The sequence below is a fragment of the Ranitomeya variabilis genome, chromosome 4, assembly GCF_051348905.1.
Source record: "Ranitomeya variabilis isolate aRanVar5 chromosome 4, aRanVar5.hap1, whole genome shotgun sequence".
In the NCBI taxonomy this organism is placed as follows: Eukaryota; Metazoa; Chordata; class Amphibia; order Anura; family Dendrobatidae; genus Ranitomeya; species Ranitomeya variabilis.
The window spans coordinates 556637459-556660326 of record NC_135235.1 but is presented as its reverse complement, the minus strand read 5'-3'; the positions used below and the strand labels follow the sequence as shown (position 1 = coordinate 556660326).

Here is a 22868-nt window from a genome sequence, read left to right as displayed (position 1 = left end):
AAAACAGTGGGAAACCCAGACTTTGGAGCAGGAAAATTCTCTCTCTGCAACAGACTTCCCCCGGGAACTTCGAACATTGCGACAGACTCCTGGGAGAAGTCCATGTTCAGTGTTTAGCACCGGACACTAACTGTCCGGTACGAACCCCGAACTACTAAGTTTGGGTTCACTCATCTCTAATGGTAATGTATGCTAAGTTTTGTGTATCTGTATATATTCCAAGCAGCAGTGGCGTAACTTGAAACTCATTGGCCCCGATGCGAAAGCGCCAACGGGGCCCCCAAATATTTTAAATCTTTAATAGCAATAGTCTTTTTTTATAGACCAAAGGGACTTTTAGGGTCCCCTAGGCTCCAGGGTCGGGCGCGATTGCAACCCCTGCACCTGTTGTAGTTACGCCCTTGCCAACCAGCAGGGAAAGAGGCACCTTGCCTAACATTTTCTCTGCAGTGGATGATGAACGGCCAACCATGTGGACAGGCCTGGTCCACAAGAACAGGACTTTGTTAGCATCTGTGTGCTCTGGGTCATAGATGGGTCCTGAGCGACAATCCCTTTAGGACTCCACAGCAGTAGGGATGTAGCAGGGCACTACAGTATTTTATAATTATAAAATATAGTCCACAAAATATTAAGTAAAAATCTATAAATTTGTGTTGTTTTATGGGGACGTGTGTTGTGAATTTGCTTTTTGCTCCCTCTAGTGGTTACTAGTTTTTTGACTCTGGTTTTTCTGTCATTCCTTTTATCCGCACCTGGGTCGTTAGTTGGGGTGTTGCTATATAAGCTCCCTAGACCTTCAGTTCAATGCCTGGCAACGTAGTTATCAGAGCTAGTCTGCTGTGCTCTTGTCTACTGATCCTGGTTCCAGTTATATCAGCTAAGTCTGCCTTTTGCTTTTTGCTATTTGTTTTGGTTTTGTATTTTTGTCCAGCTTGTTCCAAATCTATATCCTGACCTTTGCTGGAAGCTCTAGGGGGCTGGTGTTCTCCCCCCGGACCGTTAGACGGTTCGGGGGTTCTTGAATTTCCAGTGTGGATTTTGATAGGGTTTTTGTTGACCATATAAGTTACCTTTCTTTATTCTGCTATCAGTAAGCGGGCCTCTCTGTGCTAAACCTGGTTCATTTCTGTGTTTGTCATTTCCTCTTACCTCACCGTTATTATTTGTGGGGGGCTTCTATCCAGCTTTGGGGTCCCCTTCTCTGGAGGCAAGAAAGGTCTTTTGTTTTCCTCTACTAGGGGTAGCTAGATTCTCCGGCTGGAGCGTGTCATCTAGAATCAACGTAGGAATGATCCCCGGCTACTTCTAGTGTTGGCGTTAGGAGTAGATATATGGTCAACCCAGTTACCACTGCCCTATGAGCTGGATTTTTGTATTCTGCAGACTTCCACGTACCTCTGAGACCCTCGCCATTGGGGTCATAACAGTTTGCCAGGCCAGTATTAAATGTTTAATGCGTTGCAGAAGAGGGATTATAAGAAAGAAGATTCTGAGTTTTTTTTTTTTTTCTTTCTTCTTCCCCTTTACCTCAGAGTGGCTATGCTTGCTGCAGACATGAATGTCCAGACCTTGATTACAAGTGTGGACCAGCTGGCTACTCGTGTGCAGGGCATACAAGACTATGTTATCAGAAATCCTAGGTCAGAACCTAAAATACCGATTCCTGAACTGTTTTCCGGAGACAGGTTTAAGTTTAGGAATTTTGTGAATAATTGTAAATTGTTTTTGTCCCTGAGACCCTGTTCATCTGGAGACTCTGCTCAGCAAGTAAAAATAGTTATTTCGTTCTTACGGGGCGACCCTCAGGATTGGGCTTTTTCGCTGGCGCCAGGAGATCCGGCATTGGCTGATATTGATGCGTTTTTTCTGGCGCTCGGTTTACTTTATGAGGAACCCAATCTTGAGATTCAGGCAGAAAAGGCCTTGCTGGCTATGTCTCAGGGGCAGGACGAGGCTGAAGTGTATTGCCAAAAATTTCGGAAATGGTCCGTGCTGACACATTGGAACGAGTGTGCACTGGCCGCTAATTTTAGAAATGGCCTATCTGAAGCCATTAAGAATGTTATGGTGGGTTTTCCCATTCCCACAGGTCTCAATGATACTATGGCACTGGCTATTCAAATTGACCGGCGGTTGCGGGAGCGCAAAACCGCAAATTCCCTCATGGTGTTGTCTGAACAGACACCTAATTCGGTGCAATGTGATAGAAAAACCGCAAATTCCCTCATGGTGTTGTCTGAACAGACACCTGATTTAATGCAATGTGATAGAATCCTGACTAGAAATGAGCGGAAAATTCATAGACGCCGGAATGGCTTGTGCTACTACTGTGGTGATTCTACACATGTTATCTCAGCATGCTCTAAACGTATAGCTAAGGTTGTTAGTCCTGTCACCGTTGGTAATTTGCAACCTAAATTTATTCTGTCTGTAACTTTGATTTGCTCACTGTCGTCTTATCCTGTCATGGCGTTTGTAGATTCAGGTGCTGCCCTGAGTCTTATGGATCTGTCATTTGCTAAGCACTGTGGTTTTACTCTTGAACCATTAGAAAATCCTATTCCTCTTAGGGGTATTGATGCTACGCCATTGGCAGCAAATAAACCGCAGTATTGGACACAGGTTATCATGTGCATGACTCCTGAACACCGCGAGGTGATACGTTTCCTGGTTTTACATAAAATGCATGATTTGGTTGTTTTAGGGCTGCCATGGTTACAGACCCATAATCCAGTCCTGGACTGGAAGGCTATGTCAGTCTCAAGTTGGGGCTGTCGTGGTATTCATGGGGATTCCCTGCCTGTGTCTATTGCTTCTTCTACGCCTTCGGAAGTTCCGGAGTATTTGTCTGATTATCAGGATGTCTTCAGTGAGTCTGAGTCCAGTGCACTGCCTCCTCATAGGGACTGTGACTGTGCTATAGATTTGATCCCAGGCAGTAAGTTTCCTAAGGGAAGACTGTTTAATCTGTCGGTACCTGAACATACCGCTATGCGTTCATATATCAAGGAGTCTCTGGAGAAAGGACATATTCGTCCGTCTTCTTCCCCCCTTGGTGCGGGATTCTTTTTTGTGGCAAAAAAGGACGGATCTTTGAGACCTTGTATTGATTATCGGCTTTTAAAAAAGATCACTGTCAAATTTCAGTATCCTTTACCGCTGTTGTCTGACTTGTTTGCCCGGATTAAAGGTGCCAAGTGGTTCACCAAGATAGACCTTCGTGGTGCGTACAACCTTGTGCGCATTAAGCAAGGTGATGAATGGAAAACCGCATTCAATACGCCCGAAGGTCATTTTGAGTACTTGGTGATGCCTTTTGGGCTCTCCAATGCGCCTTCAGTTTTTCAGTCCTTTATGCATGACATTTTCCGGAAGTATCTGGATAAATTTTTGATTGTTTATCTGGATGATATTTTGGTTTTTTCTGATGATTGGGATTCGCATGTGGAGCAGGTCAGGTTGGTCTTTAAAATTTTGCGTGAAAATTCTTTGTTTGTCAAGGGCTCAAAGTGTCTCTTTGGTGTACAGAAGGTTCCCTTTTTGGGGTTCATTTTTTCCCCTTCTGCTGTGGAGATGGACCCAGTCAAGGTCCGAGCTATTCTTGATTGGACTCAGCCCTCGTCGGTTAAGAGTCTTCAGAAGTTCTTGGGTTTCGCTAACTTCTACCGTCGTTTTATCGCTAATTTTTCTAGCATTGTGAAACCGTTGACGGATATGACCAAGAAGGGCTCCGATGTAGCTAACTGGGCTCCTGCTGCCGTGGAGGCTTTCCAGGAGTTGAAGCGCCGGTTTACTTCGGCGCCTGTTTTGTGCCAGCCCGATGTCTCACTTCCCTTTCAGGTTGAGGTGGATGCTTCAGAGATTGGAGCAGGGGCCGTTTTGTCGCAGAGAGGCCCTGGTTGCTCTGTTATGAAACCTTGTGCCTTTTTCTCCAGGAAGTTTTCGCCTGCCGAGCGAAATTATGATGTGGGCAATCGGGAGTTGTTGGCCATGAAATGGGCATTTGAGGAGTGGCGTCATTGGCTCGAGGGTGCTAAGCATCGTGTGGTGGTCTTGACTGATCACAAAAATCTGATGTATCTCGAGTCTGCTAAACGCCTTAATCCGAGACAGGCCCGCTGGTCATTGTTTTTCTCCCGCTTTGATTTTGTTGTCTCGTATTTACCAGGTTCAAAGAATGTGAAGGCCGATGCTCTTTCTAGGAGCTTTGTGCCTGATGCTCCTGGAGTCGCTGATCCTGTTGGTATTCTTAAAGATGGAGTTATCTTGTCAGCTATTTCTCCGGATCTGCGACGTGTGTTGCAGAGATTTCAGGCTGATAGGCCTGAGTCTTGTCCACCTGACAGACTGTTTGTCCCGGATAAATGGACCAGCAGAGTCATTTCCGAGGTTCATTCCTCGGTGTTGGCAGGTCACCCGGGAATTTTTGGCACCAGAGATCTGGTGGCCAGGTCCTTTTGGTGGCCTTCCTTGTCAAGGGATGTGCGGTCATTTGTGCAGTCCTGTGGGACTTGTGCTCGAGCTAAGCCTTGCTGTTCTCGTGCCAGCGGTTTGCTCTTGCCCTTGCCTGTCCCGAAGAGACCTTGGACACATATCTCCATGGATTTCATTTCTGATCTTCCGCTATCTCAGGGCATGTCCGTTATCTGGGTGATATGTGATCGCTTCTCCAAGATGGTTCATTTGGTTCCTTTGCCTAAGCTGCCTTCCTCTTCCGATCTGGTTCCTGTGTTTTTCCAGAACGTGGTTCGTTTGCACGGCATCCCTGAGAATATTGTGTCAGACAGAGGATCCCAGTTCGTTTCTAGGTTCTGGCGATCCTTTTGTAGTAGGATGGGCATTGATTTGTCGTTTTCGTCTGCTTTCCATCCTCAGACTAATGGACAGACGGAGCGAACCAATCAGACTTTGGAGGCTTATTTGAGGTGTTTTGTCTCTGCTGATCAGGACGATTGGGTGACATTCTTGCCGTTGGCTGAGTTTGCCCTTAATAATCGGGCTAGTTCCGCCACCTTGGTTTCGCCTTTTTTCTGCAACTCTGGTTTCCATCCTCGCTTTTCTTCGGGTCATGTGGAGCCTTCTGACTGTCCTGGGGTGGATTCTGTGGTAGATAGGTTGCAGCGGATCTGGAATCATGTGGTGGACAACTTGAAGTTGTCACAGGAGAGGGCTCAGCGCTTTGCCAACCGCCGCCGCGGTGTGGGTCCCCGACTACGCGTTGGGGATTTGGTATGGCTTTCTTCCCGCTTTGTTCCTATGAAGGTCTCCTCTCCCAAATTTAAACCTCGTTTTATTGGGCCTTACAAGATATTGGAAATCCTTAATCCTGTATCTTTTCGTCTGGATCTTCCTGTGTCGTTTGCTATTCACAATGTATTTCATAGGTCCTTGTTGCGGCGGTACATTGTGCCTGTAGTTCCTTCTGCTGAGCCTCCTGCTCCGGTGTTGGTTGAGGGCGAGTTGGAGTACGTGGTGGAGAAGATCTTGGATTCTCGCCTCTCCAGGCGGAGGCTTCAGTACCTGGTCAAGTGGAAGGGCTATGGTCAGGAGGATAATTCCTGGGTGGTCGCCTCTGATGTTCATGCGGCCGATTTAGTTCGTGCCTTTCATGCCGCTCATCCTGATCGCCCTGGTGGTCGTGGTGAGGGTTCGGTGACCCCTCACTAAGGGGGGGGTACTGTTGTGAATTTGCTTTTTGCTCCCTCTAGTGGTTACTAGTTTTTTGACTCTGGTTTTTCTGTCATTCCTTTTATCCGCACCTGGGTCGTTAGTTGGGGTGTTGCTATATAAGCTCCCTAGACCTTCAGTTCAATGCCTGGCAACGTAGTTATCAGAGCTAGTCTGCTGTGCTCTTGTCTACTGATCCTGGTTCCAGTTATATCAGCTAAGTCTGCCTTTTGCTTTTTGCTATTTGTTTTGGTTTTGTATTTTTGTCCAGCTTGTTCCAAATCTATATCCTGACCTTTGCTGGAAGCTCTAGGGGGCTGGTGTTCTCCCCCCGGACCGTTAGACGGTTCGGGGGTTCTTGAATTTCCAGTGTGGATTTTGATAGGGTTTTTGTTGACCATATAAGTTACCTTTCTTTATTCTGCTATCAGTAAGCGGGCCTCTCTGTGCTAAACCTGGTTCATTTCTGTGTTTGTCATTTCCTCTTACCTCACCGTTATTATTTGTGGGGGGCTTCTATCCAGCTTTGGGGTCCCCTTCTCTGGAGGCAAGAAAGGTCTTTTGTTTTCCTCTACTAGGGGTAGCTAGATTCTCCGGCTGGAGCGTGTCATCTAGAATCAACGTAGGAATGATCCCCGGCTACTTCTAGTGTTGGCGTTAGGAGTAGATATATGGTCAGCCCAGTTACCACTGCCCTATGAGCTGGATTTTTGTATTCTGCAGACTTCCACGTACCTCTGAGACCCTCGCCATTGGGGTCATAACAGACGTGTATCTTTAATTTAGTTAATCCTAATCATTGGTCATAACTGGATTATATACGGCTCTTCAGGATATTTACAGATGCGGTTACGCTCTCCGGGAATGTATAATTCTGCTTTTCATTTTTAGCTTATGCTCAGATAAACCATAGCAATACATTTTTCAGTAAAGTGGTGTAAATTAATGTCTGTATTAAAAAAAACCTTAGTAGTGAAATATTTAGCCTTTACGGTAAAAAGACATATCTCTATAATATTAACTAGTCCTTCACTTGTCTTTTTTTCTGCAGAAGAAACCACTTTCGAGGCAGGAGTGAAAGTCCAAATACACAGCCAGTCTGAGCCACCATTTATCCAGGAGCTGGGCTTTGGCGTAGCCCCGGGATTCCAGACCTTTGTGGCAACTCAAGAACAGAGGGTAAGTGGATTGGATTTCTTTGTTATTTTTTGTGTGCTTCGTGTCATCTCAGTACACACATGAGCAAAGAAATCACTGGGATTTGGTGTAAGATATAACAGAAAAGCCTCCGGAGCTGCAGCCACTTAAATCCATACTGAACGCTGACAACAAAGGATCAGGAATTGACACTTGACTTTTCTTATCGAGCGTATTAGCGCCTGGAATGTAGATGGGAGGATCATGGCTCTTTTTCCAGTTGACTGGAGACAATGCCAGTGAGAAATTATACAGCAAAGTGTAATGAGCCTCCAGCATAGAAAGCAGGGGAGCTCCATCATGATTAGGATGTCATCACTCCTTGCACTGTGGAAATGGCTTAAAAATGAATGTTGTCTATTGCTGATTGATGTACTTATGGAGACGGAGAGTCGCTGGCCGGGAGAAATTTTCAGGTGAATGTTCCTGTATCCGCCTTAGTAATGAGGCTGCAAAATTAATTTTTGATTGATGTACTTCGCCCCCGCTCTTCAGTCAGATGGGGATAAAGCCATCACAATAGAATAATGTGCTTGGAAGAAAAGTGCTATCACATATTAAAGGGTATATTTTCTTTTGGTTTTCGCCTAAATTAATTTTAAAACGGTTATGGCTGGGTACAACCAGAGTGACCACAGGGATGTCAATATTAAGACATTTATTAAGTAAAGTGTGCCAAAATCCTGGTACAATTGGTGACAAATAAAATATCAAGCATAATCATCTGCCCTTTTTGGTGTCATCCCACCAGTATTTTGATTCATCAAATTTATTATGACTAATGCTAGAAAACTGGAGGACATCGTACATCATAGTTGTCTGTAATCTATGCTTTAAAAGCTGACATAAATATAATTTTCTTGTATACGGATGTAACGCTGGTGGATGTAGACCCACTGAGCCAAGGGCTGTGTTACCCTGGAGGGGCATGACTAGGTGTCTACCGGTCTTCACTTGGTCTTCTGATGGTAAGCATAGGCTGGGCTGCTGGTGGACACCAGGTACCACTCCAGAGCAGTCCGCGGGTCTTCAGTAGCCTACTAGAGGGTCAGAGACATGGGTATGAGGTACATAAAGACAAAGGCAAAGACGTGGTCAAACAATCCGGGGTCAGTTTAGGCAGCACAGAATCGAAGTATAAAGGTGAGGTTGTAGCTTCAAATAAACTATTATACTCACTAGATATCAGCAAGTAAATTTGAGTGTAATTTAATTGTACAAAAATCCGAATTCGCCAAAATGGGGATTTTTTGCAATTCGCTTCAGCCAGAAAGGCCATCAAAATGATACTCACCACTCTGGCCCCACAGCATCATTTGACCAGTCCTAGACGCATATTTAGATCTTTTCAACTAGCACAGAAATCCCTGGGCCTTTCACGTTGGGTCACTTCTGTTTTTGTGCACAAGCACACAAATGGTCACAATGTTGTTGTGTGCCCTGTGACCTTGTGCATGCATGCACTGAACCCTACTGGACTACAACAAAAACAAACCATAAGTTCCACCCCAGCGTAAAAGGCTCAAGAATTTCAGTGTGAGCAGCGACGACCTAAAGATGTGGTTTGGACTGGACAAGTGACAGTGAGAAGTGGAGGAGCTGGAGAGGTGAGTGGTAAGGTGAGCATAAAAATGTTTTATTTTTTAACTATACAGTATGAGTTATTATGCTCCGGATTCTAGATAGACCTCAGCGTATAATAAAGGACATTAAATTTGAAATTTAATTTCTTGGGAAAAATGGGTGAATATTAGGTCCACCCAGAAGAACTAAAATATTTGGTTTTATCTTTACAACTTCTTCCAGGTAGATTCGACACACCAAACGTATTCAATGCAAATCAAATCTTTCCCCCCACTGCCTCAACTCAAGTTGAGCGAATCTGCCCTAATGCAATCTCCATAGATTTGCTCACCTCTGTCATCAATTCTTGACAAAAGATGATACCCAATCACATTGCAGCCACTGCCAGTCTCATAGTTGATTTTGCCATACTGATTTTCCCTTGTCTTCAGAGGGATTACATTGCTGATATAGAAATGAAGCCATCCCTGTAATACATAGACAGCGTAGTTCTGGTGTTTCGGGAACCACTCTCACAGAGGAGCTCATTATGATACATAAAGCAGGGGCAGCAAGCTCAGGACTACTGAATGAGGTCCATATGTTGTGATACATCCATATGTCATGATACGACATAGCATCACAGCTATTCACAGGATTTGTGTGCTATAGAGATTGATCCCTATTGAATTCAATAGAGCTGACTTGCAATACCAGACACAACCCATGCACAATCGTGGTGCTGTTTCTGGATTTTCCAAGCATATACAACCTCTTTAACTACTTAAATGATTGATTTGTGGCTTCTTCCTAGTTAATCCAGTGATTTTGCCGACTTTATTTGTAAGCAGTAAAGATATGACATTAAACCCGCTATAGGGGGTCACCTCAGACAAAAACTTTGGAATTTTGCAGGGACCACATTAATGGAGACCTGTATATGATATGTTTTGCCCTTTGCTTAGTCTGTTTGTGTGAATAATGAAGAAAGTAATTAGGACTAATCAGAGGCATGGAAAAAGCTAAAAGGGGTTATAGCCTTCATTTTCTGAACAGCAAGATGTTCTTTTGTAATGGAATTGAAGGAGACTGCAGGGACCCACTTGGACCCTCTTATGGGGGATTTTAAAAGCAATTGCTTGTTCTTAGCTCAGCTCAATGGCAAACATTGTTTCTTGCTTTTCCTTTTACATGTGGTGTATGGCGGCGTAATGATAATATCCTAAAATATATATATATATATATATACAAGTGGATGGAGGCAATGGTTTTCTACGCTCCCATGATGCAGGAATCTGCAGCTTCTCTCCGGTCTTGTTCTGTTTGTCGACCCTTTAGTTATCTATCTGTTACATTGTCAATAAATACAGAAGAAAAAGTGCAGAAGTAAATCCAAAACAATAAGAATAATTAGTTCTGCTGCACAGGAACTTTCAGGGCAAAAGTGATAGAAAAGTTTATGTAATGAAGACAGATATCAGCAGAGTAGTAGGGATTGGGCAGCATTGAATCTGGCCTTTCTGATCTCAGTTGGGGTCACCAGCGCAGCACAATATTTATCTACACTGCGGCTTCTCCAATTACCAGACATTCAGCTTCTCTGCTGGCCTCATAGCTTGGCTCTTAATAAATTGATAATGTCTGGACTGGATAGTCATATACTTATAGTATTTATATACAATTTCACGCTGTTCCCAGGTGACTAAAATATTGATCCCGTGGATAAAGTGCAACTTAATTATTACTTGTCTGCACAAACCTTAGAAGTTAAATTTTTTTCTGGGAAAAAATAATTTTGCGCAACCAATGAAGGCCTTCTGTATTTTTCTGACTATAAGACATACTGGAGCATAAGACGCACCCCAAATTTAGAGGAGGAAAATAGAAAAAAAATGTAAACATGAAAATGGGGGTCCATCTTTTAGTCCAAATTTAGCTTGCCGGTGGGTGTTGGTGGTGGAGCAGGGTTACATGAGGCAGGGTCACCACTGCATGAAGCCAGTGGCGGCAGGAATGGGGAGATGCTGCGGGTGCAAGGCAGGAGACATTTATCTCCCAGCCATTTTCCTGAAGCCCACAGCCGGGAGATCAATGTGCAGAGGGGGGACTCCACTCCTGCCATACACCGCTGACATTTTGCTGCTCCAAATTTAGGAGAAAAAAGTCTGAAAATAGTCTGAAAATTGCGGTGAGTAGTCAAGGTCAAACTGGAAGATCTTTGACAGGTCTTGAGTAGTCACTATGTCTTAAAGGAGTTGTCCAATGGTGGATAACAACTAAAATGCTGCAGATGAAACAAGAAAAAAATTAACTTCCTAGACCGATGTAGCTTCTGCAATGGAATAATTAAAGCTACAGGTGATCAGCAGCCAGTGATTGGCTACGGCCATCCCATGTCATAACATTGTCACATGAGTGGCAAAAGACGCATTGCCGACATTGCAGGACCAGCAATTACAGGTATATATGTGGGTTCTTTCTGATTTTGGGTGGCAATTTAATAGGTAGGAAAGGGTTGTATTGTAGTGGACAACCCCTTTAAGCTGGCCATACACTAGTGATTTCATCTTCTGAACTTGTTTTTTACAGTTGGAAAATTGCTGAATGACAGCAATTAGAAACCAAAAGGCCTCCTTATAGATTAGATGTAAGTGAGCCAAACCTGTCTGATTTAGTAGGCTGGAAGACTTCCTGACGTGTATGGTGGCCTTCTGACTGCCCTTCCACAGATGATATCGGGGTAGAGAAGGATCTGCCTGCTGTGATTTCAGTGACCGACCCTTTTGTATTCAGGGGAGATAAGTAATAACCAAAGATGTCAAGCGACTACCACTAAACCAAAGCGAGTGCTCAAATGTATAGAGCATGCGAGAGTAGCTATCCCATGTGTTTGGATAACTTTAGTCCAACTAATAGGAAATGAAGAAGGCCTCTTATAGGCCACATCCTTCCTTTCTTTGCAGATATTCGACTTTTTTAAATCATAACATTAAAATATTTAAGATGTTGCTGACATGGTATAAAAACATTGCTAAACATGGCCGCTTTATTTCTGTGTGAAAACAGGGCACTTTTATCATCTTAGATCTCAATGAACATGTATTACATCAATAGATCTCCACATCATCTAGATTTCCTACTCTGGTGTTTTACACATTACACATGTAGTTTTATTTTCATTTCAGATTATGTGGCTAGTCACAAAAAGAACAGCAAGAAAACTATGTGACAAAGGCAACACTCAGGCCTTTACCATGGAAGGTGTATTAGACAACGAGAAAACAAACGTATATACAATATGTATTTTCACTATACTTGTGGAAAAATCTATTGGACATGTGTAATACTTTTCCACCCACAGATCATTCATCTGGTTACTGTACTAGTTAGATAAATGATAAGAGCAATGCTAAAAGAGTATTTAGACATCTCAATCAGCTATGCTTTCATACCAAGCTGCATTTTCTATTGGCCAATGAATCTGTGTACATTGCCATCTTTATGGCGGCCATATTCATTAAATAACTGTTGGCTGAACTCTCGTTTGGCTGACAAGTCTTCTGACTACCCTCTACACATATGAATGCTCAGTCTGCACCCTCACTCACCCCCATGTGTTTTAAATTCAGAGAGCGGGTTAAAGGAGTTGGCCAAGACTGAACTATTGATAAACTATCTATAAGATAGGTTATCAGTATGAATTAGATAGGGGTCTGACACCCTGCACCCCAACGATCAGCTGAAAAATGATCTGGCAGTCAACGGAACTAGCAATGTATGGGGTGAAACACTGCCAAGTACTGTACTTTGTCCGCCTGTGTATTTCTTAGTTTTCAGCTGATCGTGGGGGTGTTAGATGTCAGACCTTCACCTATCTCATATTGGTGATCTACTTTGTGGAGAGATCATGAAAAGTTCAGCCCTGAACTACCCCTTTAACCCTGGGTCAGGGACTCTCTGGGACTCCCTAGTACAGGCGCAGTGTGCCTGACAGGCACAGGTTAGAAAACCGCCTATAATATCTAATTATCTCAATTTCAGGGCTCTAAAAGTAATCAGTGTCCTTCATAGGGATGTATTAAAAGAGACTGCACAAAATCAGATGCAAAAAACCCCATTTAATAACCATAAACGTAATAAAACAAAAAGTATGCAAACTTCACAATTACCGCCACACAGCCTCCAATTTTCAAGCCATAACTATTACTAAACATTACAGTTAGGGAAAAAACATAATTGTAAGGCAATTAGATGCTACTGGAGTCATATTCACTCAGATTCAGACATTAAAAGTTCAGCAGAAAAAACACATTGGCAGAGAAGAAAAGCAAGGTTGGTAGATCATATTATATCATATCAGAGATTATTATCAAAAGTGAGAACTGTCAGGCACAATGAGCCTGAGAAGCCACAGAGGTGAAATCTGCTCTCTGCAAGGACGGTGGTAAAACTGAATGAGGGGGATTCCAGCAGCACCTAAAGATAAGACGGTACTGGGATGGGCGGGATCCCCTGCCGCCTTGGAGAGGAGGGGGAAACAAAAATGTGTGAGATGTGCCTGTCAGGCCTATTGCGCCTGACGCAGGGTTAAGCTGGTGTCAGATACCTCTAGTGGTGACTTATCTTCCCTGAGAACAAAAAGATTGGGCATGTTGAGATGCAACAGACCAATACTTGTTGCCCTTGTCATCTGTTTTTTAAGGAAAGTTGGGACACCAACAGGCACAATTTTGGCTGACACGTATGGCCACCCTTGGTCGATGCATTCTCTTACATGCGTACAAGACCAATCATATCTGTCAAACATAACCACCTCAGACTGTGAAGGGAGTTAGTGGACAAACTCCACGCTGCCGACAGAATTGAGGCGTATATCCCAGTATGGTGCAGTAAGGTGGTGGTTTATTTCAACGCATTTCGAAGTTCTTCTTCAGGTTAAACCACATGTATCATGTGCTGATCTCTCATATAGTTTTTTGGTTAAACCATAACCACCTACTATCCCCAAGAAGAGTACTGTATATGGAGGCTGCAGTTCTGCACATCATACGTGACATTGGTTAAATACCAATATGGCCTTCAGCTCTTCCATACATCACAGACTTTACATGGATGGCTGCAAAATGAGGTGGAACATTAAATATAGCTGATAAAATCTAGCACTGTGTCAGGGATGTCAGTGCTGAGCCAATAGGCCAGGTATTATCCAGCTGCCATAGTAAGCCCGGTGATTTATTACTATAGTGTACGGTCCCTTCATGGGGATGTAACGGATGCACTTCACTATCTTGATGTAATGTGACACATGGGATATATGGTGACACTGAGGATGCTATACTGCATACATAAAATACACATTGCTATCTGGTCAGGTCATACACCCGATCTGGTGAAGCGTCTCATCCCGCACAGAGCATATTCTCGTCTGCTCCTAAAGTCAGCTTCATACATCATTTTATAGGATTTTTGACCCCCGTCATGACCCAGAGTATTTTATAAATTGTTATATCGCGTATTTCCTAATTAACGTTATGAACAGTATGTTCATTGCATCTCTTATACAATTAGGATAATAGTGGAAATTAATTAGAAATGCAATCATCCCGGTGTTTTAGAGAACGCCGTCTAGTGCTTTACCCGGGCTCTGAAGAATGGTAGGCTGTACACTGCTTTTATTGTATTATTCTTCTTTTTAATTATAGGGGTGATGCAGTTTATTTTATGGCCTCTATATTACCGGCCGTAATAGATTGCGAATAAGCGTAATCCAATAAATCAGCTTCTGTTCTCTGCTCTGTATATTAACTACTATCATATCGCACAGCTGGCAGTAGATATCTGATGTCGCCCTTTTCTGGAGAACATTTTTGATCTGGAAGAAAAATGCTCTTTTCTGGTAGGAAACCCAAGAGTCAAGGTGAATTTCTCAGCACGGCGTGGTTGCAAAGTTGGAACTCCACCTTGGAAAAGAAAAGGATCTTTTCTCATATTGGTGGTGGCAATGACTGGTATATATTAATTCGATAACTATATGGTCTTAAACATATAGATACAACGATCACAAATTCCTTCAACTTGTGGTTTTACAGCTTATTGGTGAAGTTATCAAATTGAATTATAATGTCTACCCAGTTTTGCGCCTTTCTAATTAATGTGAAAACTGAGCAGACTTGTAAAAAAGACGGTCGGAATAAAGTGTAGCTATAGCATGCGCATCACCGCTCCATTTATTGTCTATGGATCTTTCGAGAGACAGTGGAGTACAGCGCTTGGATATCTCTATCAGTCCCATAGACAATGAATGGATAGACAGGTGCTCCATTCAGACTGGACTCTGCAGAGCATCGTTGCATGGACCCATGGGGGTTTCTGCGAAGGGACCACTGGTTATCAGCACGCTAAGGCTGCGTTCACACTTTCAATATTTGGTCAGTGAAGTGGTGATGTGTTTCTATTATACTTTTTCTCTGATTGTTCCACTTCTGGCTTTGGGTTACACATACTGCTGTAAAATACTGATCAAATACTGAACATGTGACCGGAGCACACAACATCTTTTAAACTCAGGTATGCCCGTCAAGTTTTTCAAGATGCTTCAGGAAACGTTTGCATTTTTTTACTTGATGTGCCTTTTGTGTCATTTTTTTGGTCATTTCCTGAGCGTTTTTCCTGACAGTTTTGGCCACCAGTGTTTTTTTTTTTGGAGGGTTTTCCCATGGTTTTTGTAACATCTTTTTTACTGTTGTTGATGTGCCATGAAGTCTTTTTACTGATTTTATTTTTTAGGAAACCGAGCAGAACCTTCAAGTTTTGGAGAAGTTTTGCATTTTTGAGGAGGATTTGAAGAGCTTCCTCTCAGTTTCTGTTCCAAAACCTCCTTGAAATACTCTGTGTGCACATAGCTCTTTTCAAGATGCTTTTTTAACTCCTTTGAATAATGAAGAAACCACCAGAGGTTTTTTTAACCCCTTCACGACATGAGCCGTAAATGGATGAGCATGTTGGGTCTCCCCTTTTGATGTGGGCTTCGGTGTTGAGCCCACATCTTTTCCGGCACATGTCAGATGATTTAAACTGCTGACATTTGCCCCTAACAACCGCGGGTGGAATCACGATACACCCGCTGCTGTTAACCTGTTAAATGCTGCTGTCAATGTCTGACAGCGGCATTTGACATGCTTGAGCCAGAAGCACGTCACTAATCCCGACCATCGGCGCATGACTGTGGGTCGCTGATGGGCTGGCATGACAACCCAGGGTCTGCAGGAGACCCCTGTGGTTGTCATTGCCGAATTGCTATGAGCGCCGCACAGCGGCAGCCCTGCTCTGTGTAGCACAGGCGATTGGATGATCGCAGCTTCTAATCTCCGATGCAGACTATTGAAGGAAGTGTAAAGTAAGAAAGAAATGTTTTTAAAAATATTTTTAAAAAAACTAAAACAAGTATAAAAGTTTCAATCACCTTCCTTTTGTCCCATTCAAAATAAAACAATTGGAAAAAAAATACACATATCTGTTGTTGCTGCATTCAGAATCACCTGATATATCAAGATATAAAAATAATTAATCCAATCGGTAAATGACATAATGAGAGAAAAAGTAAAAACGCCAGAATTACGTTTTTTTCGTCACTTTAACATTGCATTAAAATGCTAATAAGGCCTATCAAAACATTGTATCCACACCACAATGGTATCAATAAAAAACGTTAGCTGTAGGACACAAAGGCAAAAACAGAGTGCACTACTAAGTACCCTAAAATATAAGACACAATCTGAATCTGGGTGCTACAAATGCATGGAGAGGGGAAATGGAAATAAAGAACAGAACCAATACATATACATGTGCATGCCAGAGATGCAAAATACACACAAAACTGCTTTATTGTCATATAGAGCACAAACAGGATTAAAAACATTTAAAAATCAACAATGACAACACCCCCATCTGTAAATAAGCTAATGTAAGCAACGCCCTTATGCCATAATATGCAACAAATAGTTCCCAACCTGTGAAGTAGCTTACATTCATGGAAGGCAATTAACACATGACAGCAATAAAAAGTGTATGTGTAGCAGGACTAGTAATCAGCAATGAAAATACATATAAATGTATGCTCAATATGTTCTAGAGAGTCAGTGCGAAAACCACTCCTATGTAGTCAACGGGACCAGATAGACAGACAGTAAGTGAGCGTCCCCATGGAGAAACAGTTAGTATCAAATCTGCTGACAAAGGTCCTGTGAAGTGGTCGGGGGTTGCAAAACAAAACCACCAAGTTGTCCAAATGTTTGCAACGTAGCCCACCAAGGCATAAGAAAGAGGGGGGCACAAAAAAACTGAGGCCATACAAAATGGAGCATGGACAGCAATAAATGCAAATACTACCAAGGAGTCTGCTGTGCCAAAAGGAGTCTGGAGTGACCCAAGGGGGGATCCAGAGTCGGACCCTGTGCACCCCTGAGAGGTTGAAGGCTGTAAAAGCAGTGGTATCCTGGCTGGCAAAACATAGATGGCTGGCGTGATGGTATGGGGGCGTAGGAGAACCCCACGTGTATCACTGCGATGCAGCTTTGTCAGGGAACAGTGCTGAAACATGGCAAACACAGTCTTTAAAAAAAAATAAGGATAATGAAGAGTAATCAATTACCGGTGTGTACAGTCTGCCCATCCAGCTCGCATAGGAAAAAAAAAAATAGAAAAAAAAATGTTAGCTGGGCGCACAAAAAATAAGCCCGCACCCATCCCCAGATCCCGAAAAATTGGAGACGCTACAGGTCTCTGAATATGGTGCCTTTTTTCTGTTTTTGGTTTTTGTTTCACCACTTAAATAATAAAGAACCTATACATGTTTGGTGTCTACAAACTCGTAATTACCTGGAAAATCATTTTGGCAGGTCAGTTTTAGCATTTGGTGAACATGGTAAAAAAGAAAAAAAACAATTGTGGAATTGCACTTTTTTTTGCAATTTTACTGCAATTGGAATTTTTTTCCAGTACACTATATGGTCATTCATAAGCACAAATCGTCTCGCATAAAACAAGCCCTGACATGGCCATATTGACGGAAAAATAAAAGGAAGAAGGGGAGCAAAAAACAAACCCAAAAACCAAAATGGTCTGTGGCGTGAAGGGGTTAAGTGTTCCACATGCAAAGTCCCAGGCAGGGGGAAGGAATGGAGCAGCTTTGTCAGCAGTTGGAGAGAGGGGGGAGCTGGTCTGCCAGGTACTTTGCAGTGATGTACAATTGTAGTTCTATTGATTGCTCATGCAGGGAAGAGAGACTTCCTGTTTCTATCTAGAGCTTAAAAAGATTCAGCTAGTCAGTTTTTAATCATGTGATGTCATAGATCTAATGGAAAAGAAAAGAAATAGCTGGGTAGAAAGGCAAAATGTAAGTACACAGTGCTATATAATATGATGACTGCGATATATTAAAAGAATAAAACCTTTGATGGGAGTGCTTCTTTAATAAAAAGTACCAACAAAAAACCCTAAAAACATTTTTTCTGTCCATATTGCTTATGGATATAACATATGCTTATTATAGTCTGAGACTCTTTCCACATACCTGACCTTTCATTTGAGGGCCATCCTGTTAAAAAAAATACTGTGGCGACATGTCGGATTTTGATCCCACTTGAGGATCAAACTTGCCTAATCAAGTGAAAAAAAGAAACACTGACAGCACACAGATGCCATTGGTGTGGCCTCCATGTGCTGGTGGTTTGACTGGTTGCTAGAAGAAGCTCCATAAGTTTATTTTATTCATATGAGAATGATAAAATTGGATGGGTAGACCAAAAATGGATGAAAAACTGTTCATTTTTTGCATACAAAAAAAAGTACTTGTGACTTTGACTATTTATTTAAAAAAAGGACATGTGAAATGGTCCAAAGAATAAAATGTGTACATATTCTGAGTCTATAACTAGGCTGCAAGGATGAGGCTCTTCAGACACTGTTCCAAAGGATATTCTATGTATCAGTACTCACACAAAGAGATTTCATCAGATAGCTTGACTCGACTGCAGAGGCACATATGAAGATTCCAAAAGAAGATTTATTTTCAAGCTGAATTATTGTAGTTATACAGTAGGTAAAAAAGACTATTCTGAACCAGAGCTGTGCAGAGATGATACTAGCACTATGGATGACCTACACTCTCTGGGGAAGAAGGGAGGGGTTACTTACGACAGAGCTGGGCTACAGGGAAAGAGAGAAGACAAACTTCTAAAAGGCAAACTGATTAAATAGCAGGATAACAGAAACAGTACAATGACAGCACACTAATGTATGATTCCCATGACAATAATTGATTAATAACCAAAACTCAGTTTGATCATGAAACTCAAACCTGTGAATGGATCCTAGATTGGAGCATGTTGTAGATGAGATTTTATTTGTGTTAAACAAATTCAAGGCACCTAAAAAAATTAGTTCATAGAAATAATGATAGAACATTTCTAAGGAAAACTTTGTAAAAGAATTTGAATATAAATCATGATGTAAATGGAAGAAAAAGCAAAGAATAGCCAGAGATAAGCAAGATTCAGCAAATTCTTTTATTGATGCCTGTTCACTCATGCAGCATTTATCTTCTGCAGTAAAAGTAGCAACGAAACTCAGAATCTCGAAATTAAAGAACATTCACATCCAAGTATGTGGAGAATTCAGGCAGAAAATGAAGGAGCAGCCTCTTCGCTTGTGCACGGCTCAATAGGTTTTATAAAAGGTTCACTGTAATGATTATTGCAGCTAGAAACGTCAGGCATAGGTTGGATTCATACGGGCAATAGTTTTACATCGCTTACAAATCCAATGCAAAATCTTTTCACATATCCAACGCGTATCTTCAAGTTGATTTGCTGCAGATTTCCCCCTCAGTAATGATGCATTTCTATAGAAAATCCAAATCATTATGTTGATGACATGCCCATGTAAATCCACTATAACAATGCAGCAGAATATGGACAGGAAAACATACAACTGGGTAGCATACAGACAGCACAGTGACCAATGCAAGTCAATGTAGTTCACATAAAAATTTTTACACAGAGACCAATTGTCTGAGTACAAAAAAATCACAGCATGCACTAATTTGTTCCGTATATCAAATCAGACTAGTCCACAACAAGTTAATGAGTAAGCAGAAAATAGATCACATACAGGATACTCTCTGCACTCTTGTAGCATCTGTTTTTGAATCTGTTGCAACTATTAATTGAATATTCCCAGATTGTAAAAGTTGCTGGATGGCACAAAAATAAGCAAGTTTGCAATTGACTTGCTCATTCTATCTGCTGTCATTCTCCTGCTATGAAAGCTTTTATATTATATAGTGTACAGCTTGTAGCAAAGAAGATCAACCACCAGAGCCTGGCTGAATATTAGCAGTAGCTGCATTCCAGCCTGAGGAGTAATCTCTGGAGAAAGCCTGCTCTCTCCAGCTGATTGATTTCTATAAGTAATAGCTGCTGACCCTCTTTCCTACACTCAGCTACACACTGAGCTGCTGCTATCAGTTCTGCAAAATCACCAGCCCCCACCATCAGCAGAGTCTTGTGGAGTTATTCCTATCACAGCTCTCACTTTCAGAGTCATCTGCTTGATCAAAAGCCTTGTTATCTCAATATATAAATAAAGCGATAATGGTGTAGACATCAGAATAAGCATTTATAGTCAGTTAATTTAACACAGTAGCATAAGCTCATTAGTTGGACAAATATATTAAAACAGAACTGTGACTTATGGAGGAACAAGCGTGAACGAGACTGGAGAGCGTTGTGCCAAGACACAACTTGAGAATAACCCTTTAACATAGGAAGATAAATTTTGCCTTTTATCATTTATTCAACTGTTCATATAAACAGTAAATGCCATATGGATCAAAAAAACAAACATCCACACTGCATACAGATGACAATATGAATGAAAAATTGTCTGTTTTTTTCTAGATGAAAAACAGACTATTTTTCATACACTCTTCGAATCTGTGCCTCACCGAGCAAGAGCATGGTCTGATCATACCACAGCACCTGGGCAGGGGAAGAAGCCAAAGCAGCACGGGATCACAGCTGATTCTGTGAGGCAAAACATTTCATTGCCTGTTTTAAACAATGTTTTATCTCACAGAAAGAATCAACTGTGATTCCCTACTGTAATATCTGTATCCTATTTTTCTTCCTCCCCTGCCCAGGAGCTGTGGTATGATCAGACCATGTTCTTGTACGGTCAGACGAAAAGCTTCTTTTATACATACCGTGTTTTTTGCAGCCCGTTATTGTGGATCTTTTTTGCTTGCCGTATTACCGCAATTTTCAAGGTCTGCCGCAATAATGGACCGCAAAAAACTTGTGGATCACCATTTTCCAGTTTCCCAATACTATAGCAAAAGTATTGGGGAAAAAAACGTCGGTCTGCAAAACCGGAAGTGACGGCGCACAGCAAAAAAAAACTTCCGTTGTTTTTGCGGCCCCATTGATTTTCAGTGGGGGCCATGTCCGTAAGTCGTGAAATATATTGAGCAAGCTTGATATTTTTTCACGGCCATAAATACGGCCCTCACGGCCTTACGGCGTACGGCGATCCTACGAATTTTGGCAGCCCGTTTTTTGTGACCCCATAGAAATGCATTGGGCCACAAAACGGGCCAAAAAAACACGGCAAGTGTAAAACCAGCCTTAGGCCTCTTTCACACGTGCAGATAATTCCGGTACTGGAGAAATCGGTACCGGAGTTATCCGTGTCCGTGTGCTCACGTGGCACATCAGTGTGGCACATGTGCGGCATCCGTGTGCCGCCTGAAGACCACACGGACCGTGCAGGAGAGACAGCGCTACACTAAGCGCTGTCCCCCCTGTGTGGTGCTGAAGGCGGCATTCATCTCTTCTCCCCGCAGGAGAGAACAGATGAATGATCAAGTTTTTTTTTCTTTTTTGTTAAAAATAAAGTTGCTGGGACCTCCCGCCTCCCATCCCCAGTGCGCTGCCCGGCCCCTTGCAGAAGAAATACTCACCCAGCTCCCGCAATGTCTCCTCTCTCCTCTCAGCGCCGGCAGCCTGTCCTGTGTGAGCGGTCACGTGGGACCGCTCATTACAGTGAGGAATATGCACATATTCCTCACTGTAATGAGCGGTCCCACGTGAACGCTCACACAGGACAAGGGGCCGGCGCTGAGAGGAGAGAGGAGACATCGCGGGGCCGGGCGGCGCACTGGGGATGGGAGGCGGGAGGTCCCAGCAACTTTATTTTTAACAAAAAAGAAAAAAAAACTTGATCATTCATCTCTTCTCTCCTGCGGGGAGAAGAGATGAATGCCGCCTTCAGCACCACAGCGGGGGGGGACAGCGCTTACTGTAGCGCTGTCTCTCCTGCGGGCGGTACGTGCACACGGAGGAGAGTGCACACTGTTCTCCGTGTGCACATGTGCAGGATGTATTGCTGTACGTGCTGCTGGAGAAACACGGACATGTCTCCGTGTTTTGCACACGACACACGGTCCATGAAAACACGGAGACATGTGCATAGACCCATTAATTTGAATGGGTCTACGTGTGTCAGTGTCTCCGGTACGTGAGAAAACTGTCAGTACACGTACCGGAGACACTGACGTGTGAAAGAGGCCTTACAGTATAGTGTTGAGCGATACCGTCCGATACTTGAAAGTATCGGTATCGGATAGTATCGGCCGATACCCGAAAAGTATCGGATATCGCCGATACCGATACCCGATACCAATACAAGTCAATGGGACACCAAGTATTGGAAGGTATCCTGATGGTTCCCAGGGTCTGAAGGAGAGGAAACTCTCCTTCAGGCCCTGGGATCCATATTACTGTGTAAAATAAAGAGTTAAAATAAAAAATATTGATATACTCACCTCTCCGGAGGCCCCTGGACATCACCGCTGGTAACCGGCAGCCTTCTTTGCTTAAAATGAGCGCGTTTAGGGCCTTCCATGACGTCACGGCTTCTGATTGGTCGCGTGCCGCTCATGTGACCGCCACGCGACCAATCACAAGCTGCGACGTCATTCTCAGGTCCTAAATTCCTAGAATGAGGAGTTTAGGGCCTGAGAATGACGTCACGGCTTGTGATTGGTCGCGTGGCAGTCACATGAGCGGCACGCGACCAATCAGAAGCCGTGACGTCATGGAAGGCCCTAAACGCGCTCATTTTAAGCAAAGAAGGCTGCCGGTTACCAGCGGTGATGTCCAGGGGCCTCCGGAGAGGTGAGTATATCAATATTTTTTATTTTAATTCTTTATTTTACACAGTAATATGGATCCGATACCGATTCCCGATACCACAAAAGTATCGGATCTCGGTATCGGAATTCCGATACCGCAAGTATCGGCCGATACCCGATACTTGCGGTATCGGAATGCTCAACACTACTTACACAGTACACAGCAGGGGCACATTTCTAAGATTAT

At 42.9% G+C, this 22868-nt stretch overlaps 1 protein-coding gene across 2 annotated transcripts in view; it reads left to right on the top strand.

Annotated features, from left to right (window-relative positions):
- ASIC2 (acid sensing ion channel subunit 2) overlaps positions 1 to 22868 on the top strand; it is a 1067153-nt gene that overhangs the window by 929046 nt on the left and 115239 nt on the right. For both annotated transcript variants that reach the window (XM_077252712.1, XM_077252711.1), the window contains exon 3: positions 6722 to 6849. In XM_077252712.1, the coding sequence (XP_077108827.1) occupies positions 6722 to 6849 (128 nt within the window). The remainder of the gene's footprint in view (positions 1 to 6721; positions 6850 to 22868) is intronic.